General features: G+C 43.0%; 1 protein-coding gene across 5 annotated transcripts in view; it reads right to left on the reverse strand.

Annotated features, from left to right (window-relative positions):
• LOC126473831 (ATP-dependent translocase ABCB1-like) overlaps window positions 1–27,013 on the reverse strand; it is a 272,239-nt gene that overhangs the window by 153,521 nt on the left and 91,705 nt on the right. For all 5 annotated transcript variants that reach the window (XM_050101157.1, XM_050101153.1, XM_050101154.1 and 2 more), the window contains 4 exons: window positions 22,840–22,965; window positions 20,533–20,599; window positions 16,975–17,277; window positions 2,919–3,019 (listed from right to left, as the gene is read on the reverse strand). In XM_050101157.1, coding sequence (XP_049957114.1) covers window positions 2,919–3,019; window positions 16,975–17,277; window positions 20,533–20,599; window positions 22,840–22,859 — 491 coding nt within the window. In that variant the 5' untranslated portion in view covers window positions 22,860–22,965. The remainder of the gene's footprint in view (window positions 1–2,918; window positions 3,020–16,974; window positions 17,278–20,532; window positions 20,600–22,839; window positions 22,966–27,013) is intronic.

Raw genomic sequence — 27,013 nt, forward strand, 5'->3', positions numbered from 1 at the left:
TCACTTTCAATGCCGCTTGGAATCGACACAAAAACGCGTTAGAAGGTGACGTAAAGGGCGTCAATGAAACAATATCCTTCCTTCACTTCAGCGTTCATTTACGCAAATTTCGCAGTCGAACACGACAGTTTGCGGCGCGATGTGCAACGAAACGCCGTTCATGACAACCTTTGACTCTTCCCGACACAACCTGGGCGATTAAAACTCTTCTCTAAGGGTGTCGCGGTTCTAATATCCATCGCTGAAGTGTCAAGATAAGGGGTAAGGGGAGGGAGGGGGGCGGGTTTGACGACTTTCCCATCGTGTGACACGCCCACGGAAGCACTGGGCAAAACTATGGTGAAATTTGGTGCCAATGAAATATCATTAACCTACCTTACATCTCACATGAACTTCTGGGCTCTGGCCTTTCCTTCGCATGTTCCAACACCTTGCTGTCTGAATCGCCTCCTGACTGCCAAGTACCTGCTCAGCAACAGTATTCTCTATTTGAGACGGTGACTAATACATGGCGTACATAAAGTCCGGGAACACTTTGAATTACCAACCATTGTACAGATATCATACATATGTCATTTTGAAGAGAAACCCTGAAAGTTTTTTTTTCATATATACCGTCACAGCGCAGTTTGGTAATTTGCCGATAGTCAGCGCTACTCGCAAAGATGGCGAGTTCACTTGCGGAGCGAGCTTTCTGTGTGTTGAAGTTCGACAAAAACAGGTGTGCTACAGCTATTCAACAGATATTTAGAACCAAGTACGGTAGAAGCCACCAACAAGGAAGACCATTTACCACTGGCACAACAAATTCGTTAGGACGGGTTGCCTGTGCCCGTCAAAGAGAAGCGGACGTCCCAGTGTGCGTGAAGGGCGTTGGGGTTGGGTTGTTTGGAGGAGACCAAACAGCGAGGTCATCGTTCACGGGAAGGACGGGGAAGGAAGTCGGCCGTGCCCTTTCAAAGGAACCATCCCGGCATTTGCCTGGAGCGATTTAGGGAAATCACGGAAAACCGAAATCAGGATGGCCTGACGCGGAATTGAACCGTATTCCTCCCGAATGCGAGTCCAGTGTGCTAGCCACTGTGCCACCTCGCTCGGTAGCCAGTGTGCGCGAAGTGAATGTGGAGCGCGTACGAGAGACATTCATAAGGAGTCCAAAGAAATCGGTGCGTCATACATCCCGTGAACTCGAAATGGCTCCAATGATACTGTGGAAAGTCCTGCCACAGAAGCTTTCTATGAAACCATTCAAATTGGAACTAGTGCAGATGCTCAATGACGACCACAAAGACTCACCAGTCTCGATACCATCGACAGTTTATGACTTTTTCTTCTGTTTGATGTTAGGCAGTATGTACTCGTGTAACCAACATAGCCGACGATTTGTTTTTTGGGGAAATATTACGCCAAATGGACTAGCTGTCTTCATTAGGTGCTACGAACATCAAAGAAGAAATATTGCTGAGCCTTAAGAAACTAATAATCGGTTCTATTAAATTTCAAACGCTGACCGAATTCGTCTCCGACATTACTGTTGAAACAGACTACTTTCACTGAAACTGCATCAAAATGCTGATGTTTCCCATTACCACAAGCTCATAGCGTAATATACAGGGTATACATAAAGTCCGGAAACACTTTCAATTATTTGTGGCACAAGAACCAAACATTGTACAGATGTTATACATATTGCATTATGAAGAGAAACTCTGAAAGTTTTTTTTTTTACAAGCATTCGATATGCGAGCCGTGAGTGACCTGGCAGACGTCAATACGATAATCGAATTCTTGCCATACCCGTCCCAGATGGCATCGTCGACTGTGGCAGCCGCTTCCCGTATTCCCTTCCGGAGCTCTGCTACATCTCGTGGTAGAGGCGGTAGACACCAGATCTTTAACGTTTCCCCACAGAAAAATGTCACACAGAGTGAGATCTGGTGATCGGGGAGGCCATTTCACGAAACAGCTGTCCCCTTCTGTAGCACGGCCGATCCATCGATGCGGCAGCTCCGGGTTCAGATACCCACGAACTTACAGTTGAAAATGAGGTGGAGCCCCATCCTGCTGAAAGATGAATGGAGAGTCCGACTGCATTTGAGGCATCAGCCATTGCTGCAACATGTCCAGGTAGGAATACCAGTGACAGTGCTCTAGGTAAAGAAGAATGGCCCGTACAGTTTTCGACGTGACTAGGCACAAAAAACATTTACCTTCGGGGAATCACGCTCAAATTCAATGCATTCGACAATTATGCCTGTTCACTTTCCCAGGAGTGTGAAAAGTGCCTTCGTCGCTAAAAATTAAGCGATCAACAGTGCCATTCCCATCCTCATCAATTGTTGCAACTGCGAACAAAACTCAAAACGGTTGTCTTTGTGGTCGTCATTGAGCATCTGCACTAGTTCCAATTTGAATGGTTTCATAGAAAGCTTCTGTGGCAGGACTTTCCACAGTTTCATTGGAGCCATTTCGAGTTCACGGGATGTATGACGCACCGATTTCTTTGGACTCCTTATGAATGTCTCTCGTACGCGTTCCACATTCACTTCACGCACACTGGCTACCGAGCGAGGTGGCACAGTGGCTAGCACACTGGACTCGCATTCGGGAGGACTACGGTTCAATTCCGCGTCAGGCCATCCTGATTCTTGTGGGATTCTGCGAGCAGAGGAACACCTAGTTGGTTCAGAGTGGTGGAGACGATACTGTGCTCGATACAGATGATTGCTGTAAAGAATTTGAAACTATAATAGAATGTGTCAGAAACATAAATAAGCTTTCCATTGTCTTCAATTGTCCGAATAATAATAAATGTAAATGTGGGAAACATCAAGTCACATGCTAAGACTAGCGTAGCAAGTAAGCAGGTTATTTCAAAGCGAAGTTGCGTTGAAGTGTTGTTGAGCAATCGTACTTACTCTGACATGCGGCTGGCGAAGTCCCCAGTCTGGTGCAAGTCGTACCAGCCAATGTCCTGCCGAAGAGCGGACTTGAGGTATCTGTCGCGGATGCGGTAGATCTGAAAAATGTAGAGCAATAACATTCTATTTCTTGGAACGCTGCCATGACCTCTTAGACTGGAAAGGGCGATCGTTTCGTGCGTTATCTCATAAGTAGAGAAACATACAGGGCTGTTACCTAGCAACAGTCCTTGAGTAATTTTCGGGAGGGGGTGGGGTGTTGCAGTTTAATCACAAAAAGTCCAGCAGGCTCAAACTGCTTTATTTCTGCACTGTATGGCAGAAATTGAAACACTTGTAAAGATATTTGTCAGCATGAAAATATACTCTTTTCATAAGTTGAGGAACCTTAGCGATCCAAGAAAAAAAAAACAACATTGCTAATGAAGGGTATGTGTCTCACGACACACACTATACGATCTATTTAGTTGCTGTCAAGTTCACTGTAGCTGATTGACTTCATAGTCTGCTGCTGTCCAAGTCATTTCCGTGTACACCTCAAGCCAGTTGCAGTCCATTAGAGCTGTTTTCTGACTCCTCCTCCCCCCCCCCCCCCCCGGGTGGTTGGGTTTGTTTACCCTAACAGTGTTAGTAACTATGTACATAATAAAGTAATTGATTACCCGTATGAACCCCTATATCTATATTCTCTTATTTCACTGGCAGAATTATCCAACAACACGTATGTATCCGTAGCTGCCGACACAGTCTTTGTCAGACGAGGGCTCCTTTTCTCACGGTGATATATTTTAACGTCTGCATCGTACTGATTGTTTGTGTCAATATCACAGACGTATCCTGGACATAAAAATTTAATTTCATTATTTTTTATTTTAATTTGGACGGGGATGGAGTCATTTTACATTTATCCTTAGTTACCAACCCATATTCGCAAGGCCAATACAAAACATTCTGGAGTACGTTTAAGCTCATTCTAACAAGAATAAAATTGCATTTAAAATAAATTAATGTTTCATTCAATTATCAAAATTATTTACAGTTTCTGGAGATTTGTTTGCTAAGACATTTAGTCTAGAATGAATTTCTCCAAAAGTAGTCGAAGAGGCTCTTTAACGAAAGTCTCCCCCAGAAGCCACCAGTTCTCATTTCCAGCACTGTCTAGCAGAAGTCTGCCTGGAACCTATTATACTCTGATCGACAACTTTTGCATTGAGCTCACCTAATACAAAAATTTCTTTATACATTACTGCGTCTGGCGACTTATACTACCAACAACAGTGAAACGCTATTATTTTATTTCAGAGACAGAGCTCATTTTGCGTATTCCGTCGTTGTCTAGGTAAGCGTTTATCCAGTCATCACCTTTTAAAATATGTTTTGCAGAAACGAGGTCTGTTATAAAGCTTTGCAAACATTTTTCAGGAGAGATGTGCAACTTATTTCACCTCTGAACCTCTCTTAGTACAGACTCTTTACAAATACTGTTTCCCCTTCCTTTTATTTGCGGAGCATAAAATGGAAACGAATTAAGGAGATTCATGGCACTTTACCAATACTGTTATCGTTTCCTTTTATTTGCAGATTTTAAAATGGAAACGAATTAAAGACGTTAATGGCACCTCATACGTCATACATACATTTCATTACATTTTTACGTTACAAAATCGTTTACCTCCTTCTACACTGTCTCACTCACAGAACGAAATTATTTTCTCCAAACACGGATAGTACAATATAATTTCAGTCCATTATCAATGACAGGCCACTATTTTAAATATTTCTCTTGGAGAATGCTCAGTTTAATTCTCAATTACTGTGCCAAAATGTTACTGCTGGGCAGTAAAAGTGAAACACCAGTTAAGTTCTATAAATCTTAATTAACTACTCAGTAAACACATTTTTTAAAGGAGATGTAATCCGGACACCAGAAAAATTCCAATTTTGTATAAATGGATTGACAATGAAGAACACTTCAAATTAGTCGCTCTGGTAGGGGCTTTGAACTTTTATATTTTTCACAACCGAAAAAATGTAGTATACACCATAATAATTTTAAAGTCTGCTGTGCGACGGATGTAACATCGAAACAGTAACGTAGAAACATTTTCCAGCAGCTTATGCTGGTTTTACAACAAAACATTGAAAAAAATGATGCACTGCGTCATACAGAGGCTGTGTTTCCCAATCCCACACGCATCCATGCAGTAAGTTCACGAACGTTATTAGAAGAAATTGGTTAACAATATTCCGCCCCAACTGCTTACATAAATTTACGATTGGTGAATGTCCCGAAGTGGGTGAATTTTGTGGAAGGTGTCTGGGCTGCACACAGCATTGAATTTTGACTGCATTGTTCCACAAAACGTTGTCGTATCTAAAGATACCGTCCAAGAAATTACGAGAAAATGTTAAGCATCAGCATTTCAATCTACACGATGTGTCAGCTAGCATTTAATGACTCGTCATCAAATACTAGAGTGGTTCTGACAACCAATACGTCCATTGTAGCCCTAGAACCAGTATATTATCGTATGGTAATAGAGGAATATGGTTAACGCAGAACAAATTCCGGTGTGTCCTTGATTGAGGATTAGTCCGAGAATCAAACGTAACTGCAATCGATTCTCCAATTCTCAGGCTTTCAACATCTCAGAGGGGTCGGGTTCACGACCAGCTGCTACCACAGACAAAATATTGAAAAGAAATCGTTTTTGCAGACCAAATGAAATCTGATTCCATATGTTTTCTAAGACAATCCAGACATTAGGAAGCCTTACTGACTGTAGGACGGGTTGCGATGTGACAGTTGGACCTCTTGCAGAGCATTGTGTAATGTGCCTGTTTTTACAAGCTATGGTTAGACATTGGATGACAGAGTCCTTCTGTTGCAAGTTGCTTAGTCGATGTCCTAATGGACAAGACAATGCGCCGAACCTATTTACGGCGCTGTGTTCTGGGTACAGTCCAACCAGAGTCGCACAAGTCCATCAAATAGTCTTTCCCCTTTTAAAACATGTTCAAATGTGAGCAACTTGAAACTGTCCGGCCGTACTCTGAGTTCACACGTGTCCGATAACGCCATTACCTTGACCTTCACTCGCAATGCAGCGGTCTTTTGTCTACTGTTCAAGATGAGATTCTGCATATCACTTTATCCAGTGGCTTTAAGACTATTTGTTTACCTCGCTTCATACTATGGATACAATTTATACTACGAATGTTGCACTCATATCCGTAAGCGAAATTCTCGAGTCCACAAGACAAAGTTGACACACTGATAACGTGAATACTAATACCTGCCGCCTCCCCGCGCGGCAACAATGTGGCAAGTAACGTATATACCAAGTACAAAATAAAACTGCGTGTCGTTTACCTATGCAACACCACATACGACGCCAAGATGGGCTTTGAAGCGTACTCGCAGTATGCCATGTACCACATCTCATCGGTTGGTAAGAGCCTCAGGTTGGTCAGCAGCAGTGGTGTTACGGCTGTATTTCTTCGGCCCAGATCGATCCATATATGTTGAATCGGATTTACGCACGAGGAGAAAGCCGGAGAATCCAGAACGTTGTACCAAGGTCAAACTTTTGTGGAATAGTCTAGCATTGCGTTGTCGATCATCTGACGAAACTCAAGTCTACACTGCGAAGTATGTCGTCTCTCCAGACCTCAGTTGTCAGAGTGCGCCTTTAAAATACCGGAAAAGGCCTACGTGCTCCTAATATGCTGCCACCTCAGGCGAGCAAAATAGCGCTATCATGTCGATCTCTTTCTACAAACTCACCAAGCTTCTAATCGGTCACTATTGTGGAACAGGTGAACAGACATCCAGAATCATCCTCCAGCTAAATCGCTAATCATCCATTAATAGGAACCACGGCACTGTTTATGGGCCACTGTACAGAGATTGACTGGTAAGGTGATTCATATGCTGGTGAGAAGTTTGTAACCAAGCTATGGGCTATGCTGTTGGGCGTGTTCGGGCAATTTGGAAATACCTAGTGACACTACACCTGAATGAAGCATGTTCTGCTGTTGAATGTTTCTCGCCCTTGAGCGTGTTTCCCACATCAACGAAACAATGCTATGGTCAAAAATGGCTCTGAGCACTATGGGACTTAACTACTGAGGTCATCAGTCCCCTAGAACTTAGAACTACTTAAACCTAACTAACTTAAGGAAATCACACACATCCATGCCCGAGGCAGGATTCGAACCTGCGACCATAGTGGCCGCGCGGTTCCAGACTGTAGCGCCTAGAACCGCTCGGCTACCCCAGCCGGCATGCTATGGTCGATATTCAACTCGACGGCGTTACACAATGACTGCTCAGGATATATCGTGCCGACCATCCGGCCACGCTTAGTGTCTCCAAACGTGTTTGGTGTACAATCTTGCATCTTTATTATCAGAATACTGTGCGCAAAACACACACGGACTCCAGGTTGTGAGGCTGTACCCAAGTTCTCTGACCATGCGAACGGATACTCCTGTTTATGAGATTAAAAGAGACGATATTGGATTCTCGGCTGCAAATAGAAACCACTGTGCAGCTGACAGAATGTAGTCGGCGAAGTACTCATGATACGAACAGTCCCGACTTTGTTGATAGGTATGAAAATGGATCTTCGTGCATATATGTGCTTTCAACGTGGAGCCCTGTCCCATTTCGCCTGTGTCAGTCGTTCCTGACACGTGGATAGGACTGTCTGTGTCAGTTTATAAGGGGCGATCAATCACTACAGAACTGACATGCCATTTAGGCAAAATTTCCATGAGCATTGAAGCAATCATCCCACTGACGCACATGGTTGGAGATACCCATTTGGTAAAGCACTACGTCCTGCTGCATGAAAAGGTCGTAACTGCCTACTGCACCTACTTGTCCGACAGAAATCGTTGACCCTTCAAGGCCACTCTTAAGGGGCCTAGGCGCTACAGTCTGGAACCGCGCGGCCGCTACGGCCGCAGGTTCGAATCCTGCCTCGGGCATGGATGTGTGTGATGTCCTTAGGTTAGTTAGATTTAAGTAGTTCTAAGCTCTAGGGGACTGATGACCTCAGAAGCTAAGTCCCATAGTGCTCAGAACCATATGAACCATTTAAGGGGTCTAAAGTGTGCTAATAACATGGGGAGAGATCAGGCTCAAATGGCTCTGAGCACTATGGGACTTAACATCTGAGGTCTTCAGTCCCCTAGAACGTAGCACTACTTACCGCCACGGTAAGTGTGTGTGTGTGTGTGCGTGTGTGTGTCGTATTTCTGCACATGCCGTATTATGGTTCTTGATCGGCGTGACTCTGCCTACCGAGGCATTAAATTTCCTTACACGCGCTTGCTCGTTGTATTTATGACTCAGAAACGACCAGGAGTGTATCTGTTGAAATTCCGGGGATTGTCGAAGACGTCACCTAGCTGCATTTCTGTAATTCGTTTCAGCATTTTATACGCTGGTAATAACTCAAGTTTCACACGTTCCGAAAAGACTTCGTAACATTTAAATTCAAATTTTTACTAGACGTTAACAAATTCCCCTTTTTCGGAAATGCTTTTCGTGCTGTAGCCAGTCTGAATTATGTATCCCCTCTATTTCGACCATTATCAGTTATTTTGCTGTACAGATAATAAAACTTTCATACTACTCATTTCCTAGTTTAATTCAGTCAGCGTCACCTGATTTGACTACATTCCTTTATGCTTTCTTTAGTTTCCTTGGCATTCGTTTTACGTCTTTTCGAGACACTATCCGTACCATTCAATTGCTCCTCGAAGTCCTTTGCTGTCTCTGACATAATTACGTCATCGGCAGACCTCAAATTTTTATTTACTCTCCTAATTTCTGCTTGGTTCCTTTTACTCTTTGGTCGATGTAAAGAATAATTAACTTTGCGGATGGGCCACAACCTATCTCACTCCAGCTATTGCTTTCCTTCTGTGCCCTTCGCCTTCCTATGACTGAGGTCTCGTTTCAGTACAAATTTCAAAGAGTCCTTCGGTACCTGTATTTCACCGCTCCTACGTTCAGAATTTGAAAGAGAGTATTCCAGTCAACACTGCCAAAGGCTTACTCTAGGTGTACGAATGCGCTAAACTATATTTTCATTTTCTTAACCTATCTTATAAGTCGTAGGGTCATTATTGCCTCGTGTGTTCCTACGTTTCTCCGGAATCGAAAGCGAACATTCCCGAGGTCGGCTGCTACCACCTTTTGCAATTATTTCGTAAAAAAATCTTATTAGTAATTCGCAACCATGACTTATTAAACTGATGGTTTGATAGTATTAAAACCTGTCAGCACCTGCCTTCTTTTGAATTGCAATTATTACTTTCTTGTTGACGTCCGAAGGTATTTTGCCTATATCATACATCTTGTACACCAGGGGGAGTAGTTTTATCATGGCTGCGTCTCCAAAAGTATCCCAGTAACCCTGAGAATAAGTCGTCTGCTTGAGGGGTCTTGTTTCGATTTAGGTATTTCAAAGCACTGTAAAATTCTCCTCTTCATCTACTTCCTCTTCCATTTCTCCATGACTTACTTTGCAGAACTCACCTGTATATTCATTCGTTCTACCTTTCAGCTTTCCTTTCCCTTTTTAGTACCGACTTTTATCTGAGTTCTTGATTTCCATACAGCTTCTTCTGAAAAGGTTTCTTCAATTTTTCTATAGGCAGCATCTACATAGTCACATGTTATGTAGCGTGTACATCAGTATAAACTGTCGTCTAGCCATTCCCTCTTTACTACTCTTAACCTGGCTAAGTAAAACGTACAATTGTGTAAACGCATGCATAAAAAGTACAGGGTTATTACAAATGATTGAAGCGATTTCACAGCTCTACAATAACTTTATTATTTGAGATATTTTCACAATGCTTTGTACACACATACAAAAACTCAAAAAAAAATTTTTTAGGCATTTACAAATGTTCGATATGTGCCCCTTTAGTGATTCGGCAGACATCAAGCCGATAATCAAGTTCCTCCCACACTCGGCGCAGCATGTCCCCATCAATGAGTTCGAAAGCGTCGTTGATGCGAGCTCGCAGTTCTGGCACGTTTCTTGGTAGAGGAGGTTTTAACACTGAATCTTTCACATAACCCCACAGAAAGAAATCGCATGGGGTTAAGTCGGGAGAGCGTGGAGGCCATGACATGAATTGCTGATCATGATCTCCACCACGACCGATCCATCGGTTTTCCAATCTCCTGTTTAAGAAATGCCGAACATCATGATGGAAGTGCGGTGGAGCACCATCCGTTGAAAGATGAAGTCGGCGCTGTCGGTCTCCAGTTGTGGCATGAGCCAATTTTCCAGCATGTCCAGATGCACGTGTCCTGTAACGTTTTTTTCACAGAAGAAAAAGGGGACGTAAACTTTAAACCGTGAGATCGCACAAAACACGTTAACTTTTGGTGAATTGCGAATTTGCTGCACGAATGCGTGAGGATTCTCTACCGCCCAGATTCGCACATTGTGTCTGTTCACTTCACCATTAAGAAAAAATGTTGCCTCATCACTGAAAACAAGTTTCGCACTGAACGCATCCTCTTCCATGAGCTGTTGCAACCGCGCCGAAAATTCAAACCGTTTGACTTTGTCATCGGGTGTCAGGGCTTGTAGCAATTGTAAACGGTAAGGCTTCTGCTTTAGCCTTTTCCGTAAGATTTTCCAAACCGTCGGCTGTGGTACGTTTAGCTCCCTGCTTGCTTTATTCGTCGACTTCCGCGGGCTACGCGTGAAACCTGCCCGCACGCGTTCAACCGTTCCTTCGCTCACTGCAGGTCGACCCGTTGATTTCCCCTTACAGAGGCATCCAGAAGCTTTAAACTGTCCATACCATCGCCGAATGGAGTTAGCAGTTGGTGGATCTTTGTTGAACTTCATCCTGAAGTGTCGTTGCACTGTTATGACTGACTGATGCGAGTACATTTCAAGCACGATATACGCTTTCTCGGCTCCTGTCGCCATTTTGACTCACTGGGCTCTCGAGCGCTCTGGCGGCAGAAACATGAAGTGCGGCTTCAGCCGAACAAAACTTTATGAGTTTTTATACGTATCTGTAGTGTGTCGTGACCATATGTCAATGAATGGAGCTACAGTGAATTTATGAAATCGCTTCAATCATTTGTGATAGCCCTGTATAAGATTAAAATCACATCTATAAAATGAAATCTTCCAGCACAACAATAAACCGGAATTACTGCTGAATGAAGAGAATTAGTTTAACCTAAATGCTTATTCTGATGTATTCAGAAGCCTACTGGTTTGAGCAGCATCGAGCGCCCCAGCGGATTGGCGTGCGGTCGTGGGCGCCGAACGCCGGCGACGAGGAGACTGGGCCTTCCTCCGCAACTTCCGCCGCAGGAAAACAAGATCGTCACACAGCGAAGTCACGATGTGCCGCCATTGCGATCCCCTTCCGGATTATCGACTATCGACTTCTTAATTTTTAATTAATAGTCACTGTTTCGTTAATTACCGCACAATTACTTATATGGTAATTGATTGTTATGCTGGAAGATTTCATTTTATAGATGTGATTTTAATATTATACTTTTTATACTGGCTTTTACACAATTGTATGTTTTACTTTGCCAGGCTAGGAGCTTCACATTATTTGTATTTGCACTTTTAAGTATAGATCTAATTCCACGTATAGTATGTGAGTGCATATTTTATTGTCTGATGCTCGTTTTGCTATGTGAAGTAATTTTAATTAATGACTACGCATACCACATTTTAACCATTACATTAGCGATACTGGCTAATCATGTAGCCTAGCTATAGTGCCCTCTGCTGGCCTCAGTTCAAAAAATGGTTCAAATGGCTCTGAGCACTATGCGACTTAACTTCTGAGGTCATCAGTCACCTAGAATTTAGAACTAATTAAACCTAACTAACCTAAGGACATCACACACATCCATGCCCGAGGCAGGATTCGAACCTGCGATCGTAACGGTCGCTCGGGTCCATACTGTAGCGCCTAGAACCGCACGGCCACTACGGCCGGCGCTGGCCTCAGTTTCTTTGTATAAATACCAGACGCATTCTGATCGTCACCAGCACTTGCTATGTACCTACATGTTTTGTTTGACGTTGAACTACATCATAATATTTTGTACTATTTATGGCTGGTATACATGACTGTTATCATGTTAACACTTTTTATCTATATTATGTAGCACCAGGCATTTTACAGATTTAGTGTCATCAAACTAACTTAGATGGTTGCACACTGTTTTTGTTTGTAACTGATCTGAAGATGGCAGTAACCGAAACCAGTAATAGTAAAAAGAAAATATGCGTTTTCAAGACGGACTTGTAAAATAAGGTGCCTCTTTCATTCCTCTCCCCCAGCCCATATTCTCCTACAGTTTTTCTGCCTCATCCTTTTCCAGCCCATATTCTCATGCATTTTACGTTGCTTCCTTTTCATATCAATCGGTGGAAACGGAACGCTTATAGGTCTTTCTGTCGGACTGTTAAGAACCCTTTACCTCAGGAACTGATAGATGTATCAAGTTGAAACTTATGTCACATACTAAGGTACATAGTCTCTTGTCGGTGTAAAAAAAAAAAATTAAGCTTATAAGTCAGTGCAAGCAAAAGGTACGGCCATATACAGGGTGAGTCACCTAACTTTACCGTTGGATATATTTCGTAAACCACATCAAATAGTGACGAACCGATTCCACAGACCGAACGTGAGGAGAGGGGCTAGTGTAATTGTTTAATACAAACCATACAAAAATGCACGGAAGTATGTTTTTTAACACAAACCTACGTTTTTTTAAGAGGAACCACGTTAGTTTTGTTAGCACATCTGAACATATAAACAAATACGTAATCAGTGCCGTTTGTTGCATTGTAAAATGTTAATTACATCCGGAGATATTGTAACCTAAGGTTGACGCTTGAAACCTCCGACGTTCATTTGCGTGTTGTAACAAACACGGGCCACGGTCGGCGAGCAGCTTCAACATACATAGCGTTCCTACAGAATAATCTGCTAACGTTGCTCGAAAATGTCCCACTGGAAACGCGTCGACGTATGTGGTATCAGCATGATGGTGCACCTGCACATTCCGCAATTAACACTAGGCTGACTCTTGACAGGATGTTCGACGGGCGTTTCGTAGGACGTGGAGGACGCATAAATTGGCCAGCCCGTTCTCCTGATCTTATACCTCTGGACTTCTTTCTGTGGGGTACGTTAAAGGAGAATGTGTACCGTGATGTGCCTACAACCCCAGAGGATATGAAACAACGTATTGTGGCAGCCTGCGGCGACATTGCACCAGATGTACTGCAACGTGTACGACATTCACTACGCCAGAGATTGCAATTGTGTGCAGCAAATGATGGCCACCACATTGAACATCTATTGGCCGGACATGTCGAGACACACTCTATTCCACTCCGTAATTGAAAACGGAAACCACGTGTGTACGTGTACCTCACCCCTCATGGTAATGTACATGTGCGTCAGTGAAAAAGACCAATAAAACGGTGTTAGCATGTGGACGTAATGTGCTGTTCCAGTCTCTTCTGTACCTAAGGTCCATCACCGTTCGCTTTGGATCCCTACGTAATTCGGTGCTCTCCGATACACACGATCGAACAGCGGAGGAGTGGCACTCAAGCGTCAACTTTAGGTTACAATATCTCCGGATGTAATTAACATTTTACAATGCAACAAACGGCACTGATTACGTATTTGTTTATATGTTCAGATGTGCTAACAAAACTAACGGGGTTCCATTTAAAAAACGTAGGTTTGTGTTAAAAAACAATACTTCCGTGCATTTTTTTATGGTTTGTATTAACCAATTACACTAGCCCCTCTCCTCACGTTTGGTCTGTGGAATCGATTCGTCAGTATTTGATGTGGTTTACGAAATATATCCAGCGGTAATGTTAGGTGACTCACCCTGTATGTCATACATGTCACACATTTTGATACTTGCAAACTCACTCATCAAAACGTATAGGGTACTTCCCGTCGACCAGGAATCATGAAATTTGGCAAGATGCAAGCTTCCTCAGTACAAGTAAATGAAAAAAAATAAGAACATTGTTAAATCGTAATTATGCTACACGAAAAAGAAATGTATATCTGAACATCTGTTAATACCCCTTTTTATCACTAATGGGTATCAAGTTGAAATTTATGTTACAAAGCGAAGTTTACGATCTCTTTGCGGTGTAAAAAATTTAATATTCTGCGACCATGTGATCAGAAGATACGGCCATTTATGTCACATATTCTGATGTCTTGCCAGTACCCATAACAGGCAAAACTCGCCCAAATTCTCGATTGCCGGAATGGATGAACTATCTATAATAACTACCTATAATTTGAACGTTGGGTGAGACCTGCATAACCTGTTCCGTATATATTTTTGTCGTTTCATTCATACGACGGTCATTTCAAAATTCCTACACACTGCACATACTCGACCGCTACAGTGGCGAGATTAAGTCGGAATTCATGTCATTTATGAGTGACACTTCAGTCATAACGGTTGTGTATGTATTTTGCAGGTTCGCATGGCTGTGTTTTAAAATGGAACCTGAAACCGAATCAGTCTGATTACACATAGTAGCCAGCGTTTCTATATCAAAATCGAATATCTACGAGGAAATAACTCACCGTGGTAGCATAGTATCACGGTGGTCTGCTCGTTTCCTTGAGGGTCTGAAAAGCACTGAGGACAACCCAAGAAGTGGAATGCCATCAACTGCAGCAGACTGGTTTCCTCAGGTTATTGTTATGACGTTTTCAGAGAGGATCGACAAAAGACATGTTCGGAAATTGCATATGAGGCCAGAATGTCTGTCTCTTTAGTTTACAGAATCATAACTGAACAATTAAAGAGGAGAAAAGCGGCTGACAGATGGGATCCGAATGACCTGAATGAAGAGCGGAAAGCATATCTGAATAAAGAGCGGAAAGCAGATCCCAAAAGAATCGCGGTAGAATTGTTTCAACGGTATCTAATAGAAGAATAATTCCTGAAAAGGAGTGTTGGACTTGATGAAATCTAGATACGAAAACTTTAGCCAGAACTGAAGTCTCAGTCGTCCCAACGGAAAAGTTCCGATGCTTCAGACCCGCAGAAATTCCGTCGCCAACAATGAAAGGTGAAACTGATGGTGATCTTTGTGCATGATATTAATGTAGTCATAGCTACAAATAGAGTGCCCCAGGGGTCGTCTGCAATAGGCGCATACTACAAGCTGTTTCTGCAAAATGTTTTGCACTCGAAAATTCATCAAAGAAGACCTGACACCAGTGTTTTTTTTCTGAGAAAAGTTTGAGGGTACTCCGACATTGGATATTATGCAGCGAAAATTACTTATTACTGAAGCATGGGATAGCACTCGTCTGCTTTTAGCCATGACGACATCAACATGTCTAACTACAAAAAAATAAAAAAATAAAAATGGTATCGGACTCTTCAGTTGACTCCGGTTCACATGAAGCAGGTGATAGCGAGAAACACCGAAACATACAAGAGAATGTGCATATCGAACACTTTAGTTTACATCACCTCAGATGAAGCATGCGATTCCCATCAATTCCTGAACAATAAAAGAAAATGGTATCGTACACTTCAATTGACCTATAATACACCTCAGATGAAACATGTGAGTCCAATCAACCTTTCAGTGAATGACATCGCTTTTCCCACCAGAAACTATACTGGTATCGTTCGTATTGCAATTACCAACACGAAAAAATTTACGTCCGTGAAATACATCTTTGGCACTCATCCAAGTTCTCAACATTGTAAAAAAATTACTTTATCGACAAAAAAGTTTAGGGGTACGCATCCCCCAGCACTGCCTGACACTCTTGAAGCTGGTGTCCTCATTGTGCACGAAAATGCAAGATCGCCTACTGCTAGTGAGACAAACGCTTGACAAATATGAATGGAAAATTGTGGTGTGCGTACTGTAAAACCTTCGGTACACACACCATCAGATTATTTGACTTGTCGCTCTAACGAAGCAGGCGAGTGTCAGCAATATGTCTCGTGGTCTTATTGCGGCGTGTTTATCTTCTGCCGTTAGGTCAGACGATAGAAATGCCACTTGCACGCTTAGAGAAGCAGATTGACGGTGACCAACATTAAACAGAACTTGATTAATTTTCACACACATTTATTAAAATAATAAAAACATAAACCCTACTTAACTTGATTCTGGATGCTATTTACAATTGACAATCTGAAGTTCCTTTGGTCGTGGTACGTTAATCTTATTCTCACTTATCTCTGATACTTGACAAAGTGTCTATACATTTCTCTTCATGGCTATGTACAGGAATATGATAATCTTATTAGGCGCAGACTGAAACTTGACTATAGGCTGGTGCAGACTAGTGCAGACTGATGCAGACTGGTACATACTGGTGCAGACTGACTAATCGGAGGTCTGTACACTCGTTGTAATACCTCGCGCGTTCAGGTATCACTGCGCGAGTGTGATCCGCGAGGAGAAAAGGTTTTACGTTAGCAGCAATCTCACTGGCTGCGTTACATATTAATACGCGGATCGGCGGAAGCAGAATTTGGTCCGTCTTTATGGCAGCGCCATCTCGTAGAGCGCAGACGGACGATCGCTGCGCCTGCGCTGTTGTGCTTAGCGGGCCGCGCTCTATTGGGAAAGTTGTGTACGCGCTGACTACGCGGAAGTATGTACACAACAAAAATACTTCCCCACCAACCAGACTTTGATTTGTTTCCCAGATTGAGGGAACAAGTCTGACAAAAGGTTTTGTTAGCACTGATGAAGTTTCCAGTGAGGTGACCCGAATAGTCAGACAGCTCAACAATCAAGCTGCCCTATCCGGAATACAAAAGTTGCCGAAACGATGGAAAGCTGTCATAAGTGAGAGTGGAGATTATATTGAAGGCATGTAAAGGTAGTTTGTAAAATAAATTGTTTTCTTCGGGTCTGTTCAGAGTATGTAGAACTTTTGAAATGACCCTCCTAGTTCCTATGAGCGTCGCTGAAAAAGGTGACTCACATGCGGTACTTACCTGCCTGTGCGCGACGTAATTGAAGGTGAAGATGCAGACGTAAGTGAGGACGAAAGCGGCGGCGCCGAGGATGGCGTTGTAGACTGAGAAGCTGCGCACGCCGTCCATGAAGGCCGTCCTGGCCGCCTCCGGAACGGGCTGGCCAGCCAGCGACGCGTTGATCACCGCCGAGCCGTAGTCCACCATGACGCCCGTCAGGTCGCCGAACAGCAGCATCGAGAGGGGCTGGCTCACGCCCGTGCCTAGCGCCGCCACCAGGCCCAGCAACAGCAGCAGGCGCTCCCACAGCGTCGAGAAGCGGAACTGCAAGCGCCATTCCAACCAAATGTGCCAACTGTTAGCTGCAGCTACAGTACTAGCGACAGTACACTCTCGTATTCCTCAGATTTTCGCTAACATTTCTTGCGCACTCGCTCTTCCGCCTGCCCCCCCCCCCCCCCCACACCACAGCACCGCCCTCGCTCCCCCCCTCCCCCTTCCCACCCAGTTGTGTTTCCTTTCCACGTGAAATTTGGGCTCAGGAAGATTTGAGGATTAGGGGAAGGGCTGACCCTAGGCTTTCAAAAATTGAGAACTCCGGGAAAAAAGGGAGCCATTATTTTAGCAAAATCCTACTTCTGTGTAATAAATCCATTCAACACCTAGTGCACTCACGTTGTTCAGTTCAGTCTTCTTACCTGTGTACGTTCTCATTTCAAAGGGCACATTAGTCGGGTGACGTGATGGATCAGTGAACGAAAGACGGGTGGAGACCGGGCAGAGCGAGCCAAACCATTTCTTTGCACGACCCAACACAAACTACCACAGTCATCTTTCACTTTTGGGGTAAGGTGGCAGACGCTTCAGGTACAATGTTTTCGCTTTCTGTTCGTTTTAGGATTGCTACCTATCCCGTATCTCCTGTGAAATGCCGTATTTTAACTTAATTTGGACGAAAATCCCGGGTACCCTTATTTTCAAGAATATCCCCCATCTTCAGAATTCCACCCCTTCATCCTTTTAAATTAGATGGTGACTGTTTTGTGCTCCTCTCCTTTACTTTCCTCCCCCTCCTATCGATGAATTTAGGCTCTCCAAAGGGACTTCCGTTCGATGTTTCATGACCCGACACATCTCAATGCGTGACGTTGTATTCCTCTTTCACTATCAATTGTTGTAGTTGTGTTCTGGGAGGACAACGTCTATCAGTTATTCAATGAAATGTTTTGTAAAGAGTTAACTGTGAGTGAAGCTGGTTATTATAGTGCAGAAGAAAATTCACCAAGGAAAAAAATAAAGAAGTTATGTTTGTACCACTCCAGTTAGGAGGAAACGTAATCGTGTATTGCACATGTAGAGAATAATAGTCATAATGTATCTTGTTTTAAAATCACTGTAAATGTAATATGTCAAGTGTTGAATCTCTGTTCCCATGACCTTTTTTTCTTTCCTTTTTTGTACTGGAAGGGATCTACGTAATGTGTCTTGTTAATGTAGTCATACCTTTTTTATAGAGAATAATAATAATACAATACGATTATTTACTGTTATTATGTACGAATTGTTAACTTTGCCCCTTAGTTTTTTTATTTAGCCCTTATTTTCATTACCATTATACACTATTATCCCTTTTCTCCTCTTTAAAGAATTGGCAACTCTAGTTCATATTCATGAAATAATTAATTTTCTCGGATATTACTCGCATTAAATAATTTGAAGCATACAGCTACTATCAAGCATACCGCCGCTCAACATTGGCTTAGGCCTATACTTTTCCTGTGAAAATGAAAACTCTAACAAAAAGAAATAACTTACCAGAAAACCTCAGAAAGAAAATTTCATTTAATGGTTAAACGAATCTGTCAGGCAATAGAAATTTTGTTTCGTGAAGAATTGAATTGTTTTGCTCTCGTTGAATGTTTTAAAATCAATAATGACACCCAAAGCTAATTGGAGCATAAGAGGAAGGCTTCAGCGCTCTGGTATCTGCGAGGGTAGTGACAATTTATTTGGGAGAAACTTGAATTGCACTGCGAAATCAGAAGTTATGTATTAACAATAAAGGCTGCTTTAGACCATCACCACCATGATGGTAGAGCGTGGCGGTGAACGAAGCTACGATTCCATGGTGGTAGGTCTAAAGAGTGTAGGTAGCGGTCGTCTACTGCAGTAGTAGCCCTTGGGCGGCCTGAGCGAGGCATGTCATCGACAGTTCCTGTCTCTCTATATCTCCTTCATGTCCGAACAACATCACTTTGGTTCACTCCGAGACGCCTGGACGCTTCTCTTGTTGAGAGCCATTCCTGGCACGAAGTAACAACGCGGGCGCGATCGAACCGCGTTATTTACCGTCTAGGTACGGTTGAATTACAGACATCACGAACCGTGTACCTCCTTCCTGGTGGAATGACTGGAACTGATCGGCTGTCGGACCTCCTCTGTCTAATAGGGGCTGCTCATGCTCTTTGGGCGGGTTCAGTGACATCTCTGGACAGTCAAAGGGACTGTGTCTGTGATACAATATCCACAGTCAACATCTATCTTCAGGAGTTTTGGGAACCGGGGTGGTGCAAAACTTTTTTTGATGGATGTATTTACCTGCCCATCAAATAAATTTCATCCATAAATGTATTTGAAAATAAAACAAAAGAAAAATTCACTTTCATCCAGTGCTGGTAAGAAACCGGTATTTAAGATTTTTTACTTGTTATGAGAAAGAGCACACAAAAGATGTGTATGATTCTCGCACCCAGTAGGTTTTTCCGTACTTTTTTAAATCATTGGTATCCGACAAAACAGGATCAGCAGCGTTAAACAGAGGCACTTTCGCAAGTGTTTGTGTTTTGATTGAAAACTTTTTGGAAAAAGATCTCTTTATTTACCTTACAGACAGTAAACAGATGAAACATTCTCCTTACGGTCTTTCATGATAAGATGAGCTATTTATTGCTTTACGGTTTCCTGAAACCAAACCACTGTATGTAGGTTTCAGTATTATTCGAAAATAGAAATAACAGATGTTATTCAAAATATCTCTCAAGTGCCTTTACAAAAACTGAAAAATCGTTCATGACAAAAGTCTCCTGATCTGTCACATCGACTATCCTTGTTCATAGTTTGCATTCCGAATGAAAAATGAAAATCGTTAGTGTAGTGAATAGTGAGACTGAACCATCAGACAAAAACACTGAAAGGGTCAGAGTATGAATTGGTGAGGTACCAGAAACAATCAGTAGTGGAACTGAACAGTTTGCGTCTAACAGAATAAAAGTATTATTTTAACCAAATTTGAACTGAGTAACGAATCAAGTAAGACAAATCTTTTGCAGTGGTATGAAAGTGAAGATTTTCTCATTGTACCTAGATATTAAGAGTCAGGTGAATGCTGTAAGACTAAGAGAGAAATCAAGCTCATAGAGAACTACAAGAGGAATTTTTTAAAAAAGAAAAGAAAAAAAAGAAGCATGCAATTCAAGTTTTATCTGGGTATCGCTATAGTTAACATGCAGAGCAGAAAATAGATTTTATGAAACAATAACAAGTTTTAAAAGAAAATGTCGTTTTATGATCATTGCTTACCAGTTTGAAGAAAGGCACAGGAGGTGGCGATTCCTCAGCTGGCGGCTTTGACGGTTCCGTGAATTTCCTGCGACAAAGAAATAACCCTTGAGGATGCACTGAGTCAGTATAGCGTTAACGAAGCTACACTAAGTAATCAAAAGCATCCGGACACCCCCCAAAAGATACGTTCTTCATATTAGGTGCATTGTGCTGCCACCTACTGCCTGGTACTCCACATCAGCGATTTAGGTAGTCATTAGACATCTTGAGAGAGCAGAATGGGGCGCTTCGCGGAACTCAACGGATTTTTTTAAAAAAAAGTGGTCAGGTGATTGGTTGTCACTTGTGTCCTTAATCCTAAACATCCCTGGTCCACTGTTTCCGATGCGATGGTGAAGTGGAAACGTGAAGGGACACATACAGCACAAAAGCGTACAGGCCGACCTCGTCTGTTCACTGACGGAGACCGCCGACAGTTGAAGAGGGTCGTAATGTGTAATAGGCAGACATCTATCCAGACCATCGCACAGGAGTTCCAAACTGCATCACTTTGACAGTTAGGCGGGAAGTGAGAAAACTTGGATTTCATGGTCGAACGGCTGCTCATAAGCCACACATCACGCCGGTAAATGCCAAACGACGCCCCGCTTGGTGTAAAGAGAGTAAACATTGGACGATTGAACAGTGAAAAAACGTAAACGTTGTGTGGAGTGACGAATCACGGTACACATTGTGGCGATCCGATGGCAGGATGTGGGCATGGCGAATGCCCGGAGAAAATCATCTGCTAGCGTGTGTAGTGCCAACACTAAAATTCTGAGGCCGTGGTGCTATGGTGTTCTCGTGTTTTTCATGGAGGGGGCTTACACCCCTTGTTATTTTGCGTGATACTATCACAACACAGGATTACATTGATGTTTCAACCACCTCCTTGCTTCCCACTGTTGAAGAGCAATTCGGGGATGGCGATTGCATCTTTCAACGCGATCGAGCACCTGTTCATAATGCACTTCTTGTGGCGGAGCGGTTACACTACAATAACATCCCTGTAATGGACTGGCCTGCACAGAGTCCTCACCTGAATCCTATCAGACATCTTTGGGATTATTTGTAACACCGAATTCGTGTCAGGCCTCACCGACCGACATCGATACCTCTCCTCAGGTCAGCACATCAGAAGGATGGGCTGCCATTCCCCAAGAAACCTCCCAGCACCTGATTGACGGTGTGCCTGCGAGGGTGGAAGCTGTCATCAAGGCTAAGGGTGGGCCAACACCATACTGAATTCCAGCATTACAGGTGCTACGAGCTTGTAGGTCATTTTCAGCCAGGTGTCCGGATACTTTTGGTTACGTAGTGTATCTAGTGAACATGTTACAAGCGAGAAAGCCAGCTGGTGACGAACAACCAGGCGGCTGTTGTCAGGTGAATTTTACACTACAAATTTCTGGTGTGGGTCGCTAAGTTTATAGCAGAATTTGGAGTGGTGGCGTATGCTCATAGCTTATCACCCAGATTCCTAAAGGAACAGTATATTAAAAATCTTCCGGCCACCTAGAAAGACCTGCGCTCTTTTCGGCTCGGTTTGCGAAAGGTAATACAGAATACTATGCCAATATGCCAAAGCCTACATTGGTGAGACCACACATATAATATATGAAACATGCGTTGCGCGTGGTCGCCACACTCGCCTTTCGCGGGTCATTCAGCCATACCCGAGCATTGCGTCTCCACAGGATATGTTACAGACTATTCTGCAACGAAAATGATTGCTAGCACAAGATTAAGTTATTAAGGAACCTGGGAAATACGTTTCGTGGAAGGTGACAAGGTGTCGGACCCGATGATTTCTTTGATTTCTTTGATATGTCCAGAAATACATAAATTTATGCCTAATATTATTTTGACCACTGAAGTTGGATTCTGCGAGCCCTCAATTTGACAGAGGGTGTGCAGGCAATTTCACCGTTAAACATGCGCCTGCGCTCTTTAAATAGGGCGGTATTCGATGGAGGGCGTTAGATTCGAAAGGTAGGCGGTCGTCCAGCGGTAACCTACGCGTCAGTTTTCGATATGAACTTAGAGCGTGAACCAGCAATCTACAGTGGTAAAACCCATCTGAAGGTGGCTTCGTAGTGTCTCTAGGCCAAATAAAAAGAGCAATTAGTTGGAATTGTTGTGCTCCAATTACGTTTATGCGCTCAACATTTAGAACAGTTATTTCATGGAAACCATTAATTAATGGTATCGCAGCAAGTTGACGTCATCCAACCGCAGTCCCAAAACCTCATGGAATAAATACAAAGCTTTTTATTCTTTGCTTACACGTCAAGTGGACCAGACATCTTCTCCCAAGGTTTGCCTTCTCCAGACAGTCTCCTGTAGGCCGTTATTTGTACTTCTTCTTTGATATCCTCCGTTATGCTCTCCCGATGTGTACTATACCATAACCTGCAGAAAAAATAGTCAGTGAGCTATAAAAATTCAAATTAATTGTAAACGGTTTCATTAAACTTACCGTATCTTCAAGTCCGGAAACAGTGGTTACTCTTACTTGTTAATGTCATGCTACATTTTTTAAAGCTCATTTTATTTCAAATAGCTTCGCACGCTAACAACCAAGTACAAAATTAAGAAACATGAGGCAAAACTAGATTTGGTTACTTTTTATGTAGGATATGAGTATAGTAAAATGCTAAAAAATAATATTTGAACACTTTACAAGAACACAAAGAAGGTTAACGATGTAAACACTCACAGTTAAGGTTTCCAGAAGAAGACGTTGAACACTGCAGCAGTCAAAAGTTTAGCTTTTCGCGTACATCTTTAATTCAGTTTAATAAATCTCAGTACAGATTTTTTGCTTCATTTTAGTATTTTCGAGTGGCCTTCAGAGTTGTATGATAAATAAACTGTTTTTCATGTTATACGAGGTGAGACAGATCTATACCGAGAAACTTACAGAAGTTTATGAGAGTAGCTTGCTGAATATTTTGAGATCAGGAATCCTTTGTCTGTAGCGTAAATATAGAGCGCAGTGAGTTTGAATTGTGTTCGATTCACCTTTGTGCGCCCAACATTTAGAACAGTTATTTCATGGAAACCATTAATAAATGCTTCACACTAATATATATGGTAATAAGGTTGTACCATTCATCTCTGTATTGTAACTGTACGTTTTCTGTCCTTGCATACATCATATATTGTGTATTTCAAGTATACCCATTGCTATACAGATAGTCTCAGTCCAGGAGAATCATAAATGCAGCTCGAATAGTTAACCGAACAAATTAGTACAAAGCGATCAGCAAGTCCTAATAGTTCCTTTAGGTCTGTTGGTAGTATTAAGAGTCATCTTTTATTTAAATGAATTAATGGATATTCGATATCTCAGACACTTTTCTGATAACCTGGTTACATAAGTGGGATCCTTATCCGACGTAAACTGCTAATAACCGGACATATCTTGCCAAAATATCAACTAGATGCACCGCTTATCAGCTGACTTTGAATATAGAGAAATATAAAGTCGTACACTGCACGAAATGTACAGATGTAGTGGCATTTGATTAGAGGGTTAATGACTCTCAACTGCAATACGTAGCGTCATAATAATAATTGGGAGTAGCAATATATAAAGATGCTAAGTGGAATAATCACACTGACTCGATTGCAAGTAAAGCCAGTTGTAGATTTAGATTCGTTGGCAGACTACGGAGGAAATACAGTTTCTCTATGAAAGAGATTGCATAGTAAAAGGATAGATGTTTATAACGGAATATCGTCAGGTGTATGAGATGGTCGTCAGGTTGGAGCAGAGGAGAACATCGAGTGTATGCAAAGAAAGGCAACACGATTGCTCATCGGCTTATTCGACTCAGTGTGTCAGAAATTCTACAAGGACTAAACTGGAAAACACCAATTAATGATATACTTTTCAGTTCAGCATCTACAAAATGTTCACCATCTTCCTACTTGTAGCTCCCGTAGGGACCATGTGCTTGTAGCTAAACACACTGTGAACATTTGGTACAGAAGCATGGAAGCAGTTAGTCTTCCCACTTTCGGAAACTAATTATTTTTACCATAATTATTACCCTCATCAGTCATCTGATGCCCACTGCTGTACGAAGACTTGTCGTGGGCTTTTCTACATTTCATGGTATTCAGGGGACACGAAATCATGATACTATTGCATTTTCCTAATGCCATTTAATCGCCTTCCGATGGGGAACTGTGTCAGTTTTTTTCTAATCCCTAGGTATCTAGAAATGATCTTTCTTGGCCCATCTATAAATCATTCACCTAGCTACACTTCATTCCCATCTTCATTTCATTTTTGTTAGAGTCCATTCCACTCCATTCTCTGACCCATTTCTTTGTTTCCACGTTTCTGCTAGCAATGCCCTACACGTGTCCCTTAACTGCTCGATGACAAAGGGTTTATGAGTTTTTTTCGCATTAAAAGTCCATTGTCGTTAACCAACAGCTACTAATACACACTGTACAGTTACGGAATCATAGTTTATGAAAATCATTTTTGTTGTTGTTGTTGTGGTCTTCAGTCCTGAGACTGGTTTGATGCAGCTCTCCATGCTACTCTATCCTGTGCAAGCTTCTTCATTTCCTACTGCAGCCTACATCTGTGGTGTCACCGCCAGACACCACACTTGCTAGGTGGTAGCTTAAATCGGCCGCGGTCCATTTAGTACATGTCGGACCCGCGTGTCGCCACTGTGTGATCGCAGACCTAGCGCCACCACAAGGCAGGTCTCGAGAGACGATATAGCACTCGCCCCAGTTGTACGAGGAGATTTCTAGCGACCATACGGACGAAGCCTTCCTCTCATTTGCCGAGAGCCAGTTAGAATAGCCTTCTGCTAAGTCCATGGCTACGACCTAGCAAGGCGCCATTAGCCTTACCTACTTTGAGAGTTATAGTATAAATGTCTCAAGAAGAATGCTGTAGTCATCAAATAATAAAGTTAAGTATAAAGCAGCTACGTACTTTTCTTGCTACCATTCAATAGTTATCCTGTTCCAGAATTGACGCCCGTCGGCGTGAGTGTGTACGCGTGCCTTTCTATCGGCTACCCGTCACTGTGGACTGGCTGCCTTGTCAGTCCACTTCATTGGCGACGAGTCTACAAAGGATCTTGTGTTTTGCTTTGCCCTAATTTATTTGTGTCATGGCTTCGCCAGATGTATTGTCCGAATTTTATCGCTTGCAGAATCAGCAGACGCAGGCGTTATTGGATGCCCTTGGACAGCTCGTCCAGGGTCAACATGCGCTGCACACCGATGCGGCCGCCGCCGCTTCACCGCTACCGCAGCCACAACCTGCCGTTGCACCGCCTTTTAGGCACTACGACCCGAACCAAGAGACCTGGCAAGAGTGGTCCCGCCAGTTTGCCTTCCACCTCGCTGCCTACAGAATTCAAGGTAATGAGCGGCAGCCGTTTTTGCTTTCTTGTGTCGGTGTGTCCACCTACCGTGTGATAGTGAAATTGTTTCCCCGACGCGACGTAGCAACTCTGTCCTACGAGGAAATTTTGTCTGCTTTAGATGCCTATTTCAAAGAAACAGTTAATGTGGTTGCAAAACGGTATACGTTTTTTCGTACAAAACGTACGGCCGGTCAAACTAATAGGGAGTGGGTAGCAACATTGCAAGGACTTACTAGGGACTGTGCCTTTGAATGTGACTGTGGTCTTTCTTATTCAGATACAATGGTGCGTGATGCAATTGCACAGAACGTTTCTGATGTTCGCATACGGGAGCAAATTTTGAAACTAGTTAATCCCTCCCTTCAACAAGTGATAGACATATTGGATAGACAGGACACACTTGACTGTGCTCAGGAATCTTTTGAAACTTCGCCAGCTGTGTGTAACATTAACCGGCCCGCCGGGCGCTCTCGAGCTGCGCGGCCCGGTCAACTGCCCTCGCATACGTCCGCACAGCTGCCGCCGCGCGCTAAGCCAGGTGTGCCGCGCCAGCACACAAATGCAGTGAAATCATGCCCGCGGTGTGCTACTAGACATTCGCGTGAACATTGCCCGTCACGCCAAGCTATTTGCTTTTTCTGCAATAAGAAAGGACATGTTCAAAGTGTTTGCCAGAAAAAGCTCCGTTCAGACAATCACAACCATTCCCGGCCCTTTGCTTCGCGCCGGAATCGAACCAAGGACACTCAGGCTCGTGGACCTTCGCCCATGGACATTCATGTCGTTAATTCCACTTCGTCCAGTGACACTTTCTCTAACAGTGCCTGTGTTCGTCCCACAAAAACTGTGCGTCGACGTCGCCGGAAATCACGTCAATTAGCAAGTGATTCTGTACCAGTGTCTGTTCAAATTGCACAAAACAGTCGCTCTTGTCGTCAGCAGAACAATAAACTTTTTGTGGACTTAGACTTTGAAGGCAAAGTGATACCATTCCAGCTCGATACCGGAGCTGCAGTTTCATTGCTCAATCACGACACGTACAAACAACTGGG

Source organism: Schistocerca serialis, chromosome 4, assembly GCF_023864345.2.
Source record: "Schistocerca serialis cubense isolate TAMUIC-IGC-003099 chromosome 4, iqSchSeri2.2, whole genome shotgun sequence".
Taxonomy (NCBI): Eukaryota; Metazoa; Arthropoda; class Insecta; order Orthoptera; family Acrididae; genus Schistocerca; species Schistocerca serialis.